The 11481-nt window shown below is 38.5% G+C and overlaps 1 protein-coding gene across 2 annotated transcripts in view; it reads left to right on the forward strand.

Moving 5' to 3' along the window:
- The window catches only part of gnaz (guanine nucleotide binding protein (G protein), alpha z polypeptide), a 31510-nt gene extending 28370 nt beyond the window's left edge, over positions 1–3140 (forward strand). For both annotated transcript variants that reach the window (XM_044334379.1, XM_044334380.1), the window contains exon 3: positions 193–3140. In XM_044334379.1, coding sequence (XP_044190314.1) covers positions 193–537 — 345 coding nt within the window. In that variant the 3' untranslated portion in view covers positions 538–3140. The remainder of the gene's footprint in view (positions 1–192) is intronic.
- Positions 3141–11481: the final 8341 nt, after the last annotated feature.

Raw genomic sequence — 11481 nt, forward strand, 5'->3', positions numbered from 1 at the left:
TGCTCCAGTTTTTTTCTCTTCCGTTGTGCCAAATCACATGATCTTGCTTGTGTGAATGAGGTCTGATTGTGTAATGAATTGGATTGATTTGTGCTGTTCCCTCAAAGTAAATACTACTCTTTCTTAGCTCTGAAATCCTCGCGGTCTGATCCTCTTTTTTTTATTTCCTTTTTTCTCTCCACATCCACACAGAGCCGCATGGCCGAGAGCTTGCGCCTGTTCGACTCCATCTGCAACAACAACTGGTTCACCAACACGTCGCTCATCCTCTTCCTCAACAAGAAGGACCTGTTGGCTGAGAAGATCAAACGCATTCCTCTGACAGTGTGCTTCCCTGACTACAAAGGTCAGAACACCTATGAGGAGGCAGCTGTCTATGTACAACGGCAGTTTGAGGACCTCAACCGCAACAAGGAGACCAAGGAGATCTATTCGCACTTCACCTGTGCCACTGACACCAGCAACATCCAGTTTGTGTTCGACGCTGTCACGGACGTGATCATCCAGAACAATCTCAAGTACATTGGGCTGTGCTAGGACCTGATGTTGGGTTGGGGGGGTGGGGGTGGGGGATGGTGAAGCAGGCTGCTTGGCAGCAGTTGGCCTGCCATCAGGCTGGATAAACAAAAGGCATGTCAGTCTGCCTGATGGTTTATCTCTTTGAAGAGTTGCAACAGAGAACTGCAAAGGAAATGAGGTAGTAAGATGGTCAGGGATGGATGATACTGTAGATTCAGCTGTTTCAGTTGAAACAACAGAGCTGATGGTCAAGATGGGATTTTTACCCAATGTGTTTGCACTGAATATGAGTATGCAGAGACACCCAAACACATGCACACACACGCACACACACATACACACACATCATTATGTTTGCTCACACACAAAATCTATGGATCAACAGTCAAGCACTTGTTTGACAAGACAACACTGGAAATTTTAGACAGCTACCCCTACCTGCCTGCCAAACCTGAGACTGAGTAGTAGGTCTTTACTGGTGGTTTTCGGTTAATTTTGTCTCCTTTATTTTGTTTGCCTGAGAAAATTAATGCTGCTTTACAAGAAGAATTTTGACATAAATCAATGTTCTCTTTTTGGATTTTCACCCTAACAATGGTAAACAATGAGCGCACCGGATGAGACATAGGGAGAGCCTGTATTTTTGGGGAAAAAATAAATTGTCAGTAGACATGATGTCACAGGGTTTCTGCCTAAAAAGAGGAAACTGCCACAGTCTAAAACTGAAGTGAAATATGTTTTCTACACACTATTTCTGTTTTTCCCCACCCTACTCTCTAATGTTGTTCTTTTCCTCTCTTTCCTTTATCTTTTTTGTGCTTTAAAAAAAAAAAAGATCATGTCTCTCAAACCTGCTTTTTATAGCGGGTCACTGACTTATAATACCAGGAGAGTGTTATGTTTGGTAGAGTCAAAAGTATTCTTTATGATCATTCCAGTTTCCAGCAAGAGACAACAAAAACAGTGCCAAGATCAGTTTGTAAATAAAACCAGATCCCATCGATTATGTTAATTTTTTGTTCTGTTTTGTTTTTATGGACAAATACATTAAAACATGCATGATTTTGTTACTTTGGGATACTAATATATTTTCTTTGGGATTATGTTCCTCTTTTCTTAGGTTTAAATAATATATTCCCAAAAATATATATAAAAGTCAAACACTGTGTACGATTGTACAGTTGTCAGAGAGGAATCTATTGAAAAGAGTTATATCAATATATAACAGTGATGATAATGTTATGATAATGATAAACAAAAAAAAAAGATGATGATGATAGTGGTGGTGATGATTGCAATGATGAGAAGGAAAACCTCACTACAAAGCTAGCATGAGAAGAGATAGTGAATCAAAGGAGAACAAGACTGTAGAAAAATCTAAAAACGAAGAAGCAAACCGGGAAAATTCAATCTTCCTTGCATTATCTAAGTGAAAATTGTAAACAGTCAGTCAGTATGATGTGTAAATATACTGTAAGGTACACTCTTTGTTCAAGCAAATGAAAATAAAAGTTGAGTTGGGATACTGTAAGTGAGATAAAGAGAGAGCGAGAGAAAGAGAAGGAGGAAAACCCCACTCCACTCCTCCTCTTACCCTTTCTTTTCAGTTAAGAGGGTGACGCGCAAACAACTCAGCTAAGGGCTTCAGGCTTGACTTTATGGGATGTCCACTTCAACAAAAGACAAAACAATTTAAAAAGAAATATAAAAAGGACAATAACTATGAATAAAACAACTTATGCAAATTTTCATGGTGTAGTAAATGTGTTTTTGGGTGGTCGTGTCAAAAGTGCTTACAATGTGTTTGGGATGGGAATGTTCATAGACAATGGACTCCTGTTGCCATAAACATAATCTGTCTTATACTTTCGTAATTACACTGCGTCAAATGATTTGCAACCTGGAGTGGAACATAGCGTCCAAAATCCTTGCTTCTATCCACAGTGTCCAAAATCATGACATAAAAAGTGTTTGTCCCCGGTATACAACGTAGCTGCTGGGGCAAGAATAATTTGGACATAAAGTATGCAATTAAGTTACTCCTGAGTGAATCTTTACAATGCTGCGATGTACAGATTCCACTCTAATTAGTGTATAAACCCCAACTGACCCTAAAATTCTGCTGAAGGGTATAGGGGGTTTCTTTTGTTTGCTTATTTGCATTTTTCAGTCTTTAAACAGTTAAATCGCACATTAATCATAAAAATTAGTTTTATTTTATGCAATATTTATGCAGTGAAGTTTTGGCAAATCTTAACTACTGCATAAACAGTGAGTAGGTGTTTATGAACATGTTCAGAGGAGATAAGTAACATGATGATGTTTCTAACCACCAGGCCAGCCTGTTACCTATCTGTTATACTCATGGGTTATGAATATTTTTCACGTGTAAATACAGTAATAAGGCTTTCAGTACATCAGACATATAACATTGCAGTACAGTGTGGCTGATGATTTTTTTTCCTGTTATTTTTTTTAGCTTTATTTACATCACTGTGTGAAAAAACGTCTCCAAGTCACGGGGGTAATCTTTTGTGGATTGATTTAAGCAACAGTGGGAATTTGTTTGAGAGATGAACATAAATAAAATCCACTGCTGAGAAGGGAGAGCTCTGCTGAAATCATGCCTTGTGACTGTCATGTTGTAGGAGTTGGTGCCAACAATAAAAAATGACTGAGTTACAGGATGGGGAAATAGCAGCTAAAACAAAATAAAAAAAGAGGAATTCCTCTATTTAATCATTCAAATAGATCAGGAAGTGACTTTGAGTGAAATTTTATGGACAAATTGGTCAGCAGTGGGGACAGGGTTTTTGTCCAGACTGTTTTGTCACAAGGTGGTGCTGAACTACTGATGTTAAACTGATAAGACTGAAAATTCACCACCTGGGAGTAATTCACACAGGAGTCAATTAATGAATGAAATTGCAAGGAATTAACACAAACACTAAATGCAGAAGACTGAATTTATTTTCACTGTTATAGTAAAGACTGAGCACAAATATTCTAGATAATCTGGCCAATACTGTCTCCCTGATAACATTCAATTCCCAATTTAAACAGGGCAAAACTATAATAATATCATTTAACTGGATTACATCTGAGTAACAGTATTTTACTGCAGAAAATGTATTATACAAAGAAGAAAATGTGAACAAGCCTTACACTGAAAACAACTGAATTCAAGCTGAAAACATGTACAAGGACATCAACCAGACTATATGTAAGCTGTGCACGCAGTAGTAAAATATGTATGACTCACAGAATCACATTAAACTGTGACCAAGTGCAATAAATGCAGAGAAGTTCATACATGTGACACTGATACACAGACAAACAGACAACGTACAGTTTCAGTAAGAATATTTACTCATACGGTAAAAGTCAAAATGCATAAGAACAACATGTACTGCAAAAAACACTCACTAATGATTTCCATTAATACTGTAACAGACTAACAAGTCCTCCAAATTAAATGACTACGTAGGTTGTTTGTACCATGAAACTCCAGAATGACCCAGTAAAAGTGAGGTAAAGGAATAAGACTGCGGACGTTGCCAGGATTACGAGGAACATGCAGAAACTTTGCTTCAAAAAATATGACAATGAGCAATGATTAAAAAAGCAATTTTGTGTATTTATTTGGTGCAGAAATGGTCCATGTTCTCAACATTTTGGGATATCTTTAGTAACATCGTGGTTAACATTATGTTTAACAGGGTTCATGTGACATAATGCTGTGGGAGAAAGTTGGCAAAGTAAATCTGCCATTTAAAAAAGATAAAAAAAGAAAAAAACGTCAAACAAGGACACACAACCAAACTGCTAACCTGACACTGAGATATAGAGGAATTGGGTAAAAAGGGAATAAAACACAAATATAAAGATAGCTCATGATGCAATCTGTCCTGATATGAACTACAGGTGAAAAACATGTTGCTGTAATGTTTGGGAGCCGAGTTCACAAATACTTCTTTCTTTACTTTTAGATTTTGGAAGCATCAAAAGAGCTTTGTCCATAGATGTGAGATTCAAACTAGGGCCAGGCCAACCTCAGATTTGTCATCAATATCAAGAAATCGATCTAATAAGGAGAAGGGTTTGAGGGCATTTCTAAATTATGTAAGTACTTCACAAACAACTGTGGGCACAAATAGAAAATTCTTGGCCCTATGATGACAGTTCTGAAACAATAAATATCTATTATCCCTGGCATGTCCCACCATCCCAGTCTATTTCTAGTCCTCCTTAATCATTCAAACAGTTAAAAAGAATAGAAGGATAGAAAAGATGGGTCTCCATGCTGCTTCTTGACCTTTTTCATGTTGTTGACCAGCACTTACATACCTCTCCATATTAGCCCCCCGCCCCTCCCCCCCAAACTGGTTTCCTCACATTCCCCCCATTAGGTATATCTTGTGATTTCTCTGCTTCCTCATGTCCTCAGTTCCCCTCCCTGGACCTTCTCCCCTCTCCTCAAAGCTTGTCTATCTCCTCCCACTTGCTCCTTGGCTGTAAACTGCCTGGTGACTCAAATGCACAAGCCTTCGGGCAGCTGGGAGAAAATTCCACAAGTCTGTCTTTCTTGGAGGAGTTTTAGTAACTCATCTCCTCTTTCTCTGCCTCTATCTGCTGGCAAATCTGCCATTTACGGGCTTTACGTTCCACCCTTCTGCCTCTGACCCACAGAAGCTTGTCTCTATCCGCTCCTCTCATCTCAGCCCTGCTCAACTTACTCCTCCCTCCTCTGTTCATTTTACAAAAAGAGTGATGACAGCTGAGGCTCATCCTCCAGGCTGCCCTCTGGTCACTGTCTCCTCCTCTGACCCCTCTAACATGAGCTTAATGTCTCCCTCAACCAGTCCTAAATGAAGTCCTAAAAACAATTCCCATGAGCAGACTTAACTTCTGCCCTCCTGAACCCACTCCCTTCTCTCTCTCTCTCCCAGACCGTCGCTGCTGATCTGCTCTACTTCCTGACTGATATCATCAACCCCTCCCTGACATCTGGCTGTGAACCATCTGTCTTCGAGTCAGTTAGAGCCACTGTTCTCTACACAAAACCGTCCCTTGACCCGTCTGACATCCATTATATAATGTTGTTAAGCCTTTCTTTGGCACTCCCTGCTATCACTGTGTGTAGTTTTATCTATCTAGAAACTGGACTTGTTAGGTACAAGTCCAGTTGCAGCCAGGCCAGTGAAAGACTAAGAAATTCAGTATTACCAATATTGAATAATCTTAATTTAAGCTTTTTGTTTGTTTGTTTATTTCTCAACGTGATGGTCCAGATTAGTGGCTTTTTTAAAGGAAGCTGTGCTAAAAACACATTACATGTCTTGGAAGTGTAGTCAATATTATATTAGTAGTTTTATGAGCAATAACCATATTCAGAAGCACTGCTGGCAATTGCTTAGAACAAGTTCAAGAATCAACTATTATTTCTCAAATTATAACCAGACTAAGAGTCTACAACCATGTAACAATAGTATGCTAACATGCCCCTAACATACTAAGCTGGTATAACATTTACCAGTTTAGTGTGTTAGCATGCTAATAGGTAGTAATTAGCACTAAACACAAAGCACACCTATGGCTGATGGGACTGTCCTTAGTTTTGAAATAATAAACCAAAGTATTGGATTGGTTAAAATTTTGGGCTGTTGGTAGTGCTAGATGAAAAGTCTCGGGATCGCCAAAGTTATTAAAATTCATCCTGCAGGGGACATCAATGTGAACTTAGTGGTGAGGAAATGTCAGGGGATCAATCATCAAAGTCAGTAGAATCATCATCATCATTTGGGAACCATGAATGTCCATACAAAATTTCAGATATTTCAGTTCAGGACCAAAGTGGTGGACCAACTGACTAGTTGACCAACAGACTGGCATTGCCAACCCTAAAGCTAAAAATATCTAACAATCCACAGGAAAGCATCCTATGGTAGTAATCCGATGAGGATAAACACCTAAAATGAATTTACCTTGCGAGGCAGCTGGATTCATAAGATCACGACATCACGCAAGAATCCATCTTATGTCAGGATTCAAGCTATGTGCTTGTGTCCAAACCACCAGTGATTTGGGCCAATCAGCGTCCAAAGAGGATTCTCATGTGATCTCTTGATCTCGCGAATCCAGCTGCCTCCAAGGTAAGACGATGATAGACGGTAATAGACAGATGATTCATCCAATCACCTGCCAAGTATTTTTTGAAAGTGCCTGTCCTTTTCCAAACAGTTTCCAAGGACGACTTCTGAGATGGTTTTGTGTAACAAACCATCTGGTGTGTCAGGTCAAAAATGAATGGCCATATTGGTTTAAAATCTAGGTCTACTGTTGCCTCCTGGTTTATACGTGCATGAATGTTACAATCACAGTGATGTGTGTTGTGCAGAAATCATTTCTTTTTATCCACTGCCAATTCAAGACCCTCTCTGCAGGCTCTGTTGTCATTTTGTTAGCTCTCCTCTTGTGCCAGCCATATATGCCAGAAGACTGCCAGCCCTGCAGACAGTGAACACTCTATAGCCTTCCTCTATTGGCAAATACAATGAACATAACATCTCCATCAGCTTCTCAGAAAATGCCATTTGTTCTGATGTGGGCCTCCTCTGTATACAGCAGTAGAATGTATGGCCTAGCAAGATAACTGCAGTGGATTTCAAGAATTTGTTATGCTGCTCTGATGAGCAAAACCAAACCAAGCCCTCCTTGCTGAAGCCTGGATGTACTGAAAACAATGGCCTATCTTACCAGGCCTTTGGTGATGCCTAAAGCCTTGATCAAGTCCATCTCATGGTGCTTTTGGGTATCAGATAAAAACGTGCCAACATTCCTCTACTGAAGCAAAGGGTATGACTGCGACTGATTTTTAACTCAGCAGTAGAGGTTGGGTGGGATGGCAGGCCAATATAGACTGAATCATACAAATAAGAGGGTTAGGGCTCGGTCACACCAGCATTTATAGATATCTGACCAAAATCTATTCATTTCAATTGAATCCCTATGATCAGTGGATTCACTTGCAGAGGGTTGCTTACTCATAGAGTTAAACTTTTTTTCAACTTTGAAAACATAAATATGTGCCATCCAGCATCACTTATTTTATGAGGACACGCAAATTTCCTGGAGCCGATTTCTGGTGTGAGCAGGCACTTAGACTTCAGAGCTCACTTGAGGTGTGAACAGCTGAGTAATGTTAGAAAAAGAAACCAATGGAAAACTAGTGGTACACCATCATGTAACAGTTTCCATATTTTATGGTACTGAGCATTAGGCATGATCAAACCAGGCTCTTTAGGGGCCAGGACTCTAACTTTATACTAGGGCTGCAACTACCAATTACTTTCATTATCAATTAATCTACTGTGTATTTTCTTGATTAATCAGTTACTCATTTGGTCTATAAAATGTCCATAAATATTGAAAAACAGCCGTTAAAATTTCCCACAGCCCAAGTTGACATGTTCAGATCTCTTGTTTTTTCCAACCAACAATCTACAACCCAAAGATATTCAGTTTACTATCATGTATGACAAAGAAAAGCATAAAATTCTCACATTTGAGAAGAGGGAGGCAGCAAATATTTGGCCTTTTTGCTTTAAAAAAGGACTGAAATGATTATTTGATTATTAAAAAAGTGGCCGACTAAATTTCTGTCAATCAACCAATCTATTAACTGACTAATCGTTGCAGCTCTACTTTACACTAATTAACATTGTAAATTTACAGACATTTTTGCCCTGTCATACCTTAAACTGTTTTCTCTACAATAAACAAGACCACTTGCAAGCAAACACAAGCAAATACATAAACTAACACCCTCAGGCCTGAGTCCAACCTCAGTGCCATCTGCAGTGTTGGGCTGGACTATACATAATGGATAGACTGTCCAAACAGACAAAGAGGCTCAAAGTGTATTTGCAGTCACACCAACACACCCAATATGGGCAATAGGAACACTGATTACCGGAATGCTGGAGCACTACTGTATTGCTTTAACATACTGGAAATGAACTAAACAGCAGATTAGATAATACTGTGTCACTGTTATGCACAAGTTACTGTGGTAGTAGATAATGGGTTCAGAAATATCACCTCATGTGTCCTGAAAGTACCTTATTTTCTGTGGTTAGTTTTGGTCAAGTTATCTGCTTATCAGTTCAGGACAGCATGACATGTGGTTGTTAAGCTTGTTCAGGAGGTGAAGCTGAGGCCTACTGATTTCTTGTAGTGGTGGCAAATAAAAAGCACCTAACTTCCACTGGGTCTCTCCAGCCTCATGATGCCTGCACTTTAAGTCCAGTCTGCTCTTTGTTAAGCAAAGGCTGTAAAAAGCCTTGTCTTGGCACAGTGATTTTATGAACAGCTTGCTCTCTAGTGAAATCCAATACTTCTACAGCTCTAAGAACTGTGGAGGAACAACATGTTGTCTGTTCACATTTCCTAAATGCTAGCTACGTAATTGCCATAATTTGTGGCTGGTCAGTGGCAATTACTGTACCTACAAACACTTTTTAGGTGTGTGGATGTTGGCCAAATGGCCTGCAGTCATTATCAGGGTGAGTACAAATATACTGACTTTAGTGACTCCACCTGTCATTTGCTGTGCTATATAAATTTCACAAACACACACTGTATTTCCCTTATTGACAGCATTTGAGGCTCCAAGCATCACTTGTCACATCACTTTCACATGAGCATGACCCTGATTTGCTGTGGTCCTCTAGTAAATCATTTTCATGACTGACTGACATATTGACTTGCATGTGCTTAAAATCAAATCACTGGCCTGCCCTTGTTAAGCTTATACAGCACAGGGAGGGGTTAAAGCTGTGAGGCAAAAGTTGCTCTACATTAATCACAGATTTCCTAGTCAAAGTCATAACACCCTTTTAATTGTTGCCCTTCTAGAAACTGTGTGGGCCATCCAGATGAAGAACTTAATACTACTTTTTGTTTGGTTAATTTAGCTGTATTGCAAATTGGGAAACAACTGAATCAATGCATCACTCTAAAGGATAAGGCTGGTGTCATTCTATATTTTTCCATCAATGTGTTTGTCCATCTCTGAATACTTTCTGACTTCTCTACCCAAGCCCACTGGTTCATACCAAAGATGGCACAAATACATAGTTTCAGTCATAAAGTTATTAAAAAGAGGCTTATTAGGTTCTTTACACAGGTGAGCACTTTAGTATTTATCAAATGTTACTCTAACAGGAGTAAATAGTGAAATTGTTGTGGACTATTTTAAGCAGTGGATTAATACACATTCATTTTTAATCATTTTTGAACAGATGACATAATGACCATGGGCCTCATAAGCCAATTTTCTATCCAATAGCACAAATTTTAACAGAGTTTCCATAAAATCGTCAAAAGAAAATGCGTGTTTCCATCCACTACTGTTGTACAAATATTAGGAGTTGAACAATTGGTAGCACGTCCCCAGATTCACCAGTCGGGTGCCATTAAACCATTGCAGAAGAAGAGAGAGGACTTATACACAATTTAATTGTACCTCTGATGAAGGACAGAGAGAGTTTCACTATTTTTATTGTTTCTCCACTGCAGTGTTTCCAAAATTTCATTGACCGGTTTAAGAGGGATGAGGTATACTACCCCCCTTTGCAGAACTGGCAGCAATGTTATTTGAACTGTAGGAGCCCTTTTTGGTCAACTACAAATATTTAACATTAGCAATCAAAATTCTTCATACTCTCTCCTGAACAGGGTGACCAGAATAAAAATCCTATGTCCAGGTAAATAAAATAAGTTTTGAATTGTGAATAATTTCTTTTTGATAAATAACTAAACCATATAAATCCTAATTTTCATCCACATCAGGAACACAGCTGCAACTATTTCCCAATTTGTCTTCTATTTATCGCTATTTCCATGGTGACCATCCATTTCGTGACCCCACTTAAATACATGATTCATTTCCAAGCTCTGTAAGTCCTTTCGTTGTCATATGTTCCATTACTTCACAAAGATCACAAAGATGCGATTCAGAGGAGCAGTCCACCTATAATTAATAGCCTTACGGGCTTCTAAATTCTGGGCAATCTGCCCTCCTGCCATACTTTATTACACCAGTCTAAAAATGCCTCTAATGCTTTATCACTAACATGATCTAACCTGACCTTTTTCATCATCGAAGTCCTGATTTATCCTCTTGTAATAATAATAAAAAATGCATTTATTACAGACTCCCACTTGAAACAAATAAACTTTGTTTACTCGTTGCTTCCCATCCATTTCTTTCTTCTCCTGACATATTCACATGGATTATATAGTAGAGCTGGAAAAAACAGATTTTCCCATGCTTCCAAGTTATTTTTTCACAACATAACTTCAAATTTCAAAATCAGATCTGTGGTTCCCATATGCTCCAAAACACAGCTTTTAATATAGTAATTATGTTTTTGTTAATTAAACAAAGCTTATTTTTCTTGATCAAAAATCCAATTTAAATCTCCATTGGAAATCTGCTTTCTTGAAGGTAATCACCAGGTAAGTCTTTAAAAATAGATACTTAATTACACAACAGATTTGTCTGTAAAGGCCTTTTCTGGCCTTAAGTGCAATCTGTATTTTTTTCCATAATTCATAAATGTTTTCTATTTTGCTCCAAAGCCCTGAGTATCAAACATCAGAGAGCAGGGAATAATCAAACATTCTTAGTTACATTCTTTTATTGGTATCTTACTACCAAAGGTGAATGTCAGTAAGTACAACATTTATTAAAAGAGTAATGCAACAATTCATCATTGCACTCAGCATCGTCAGTCTTACAATGGACTTTTTGAGACAAATAGTCTCAAAATTGATGCACCAGAACCAGAGATATCATATTTTTTTTAATCCACACATTTCTTATTCTTGACAAAACCTGGCGCCTACATTACCCACAATACAACTCAACCATGGACAGTTCAGTTGTAGAGTCTGGTG

This window comes from Thunnus albacares, chromosome 18, assembly GCF_914725855.1.
Source record: "Thunnus albacares chromosome 18, fThuAlb1.1, whole genome shotgun sequence".
Taxonomy (NCBI): domain Eukaryota; kingdom Metazoa; phylum Chordata; class Actinopteri; order Scombriformes; family Scombridae; genus Thunnus; species Thunnus albacares.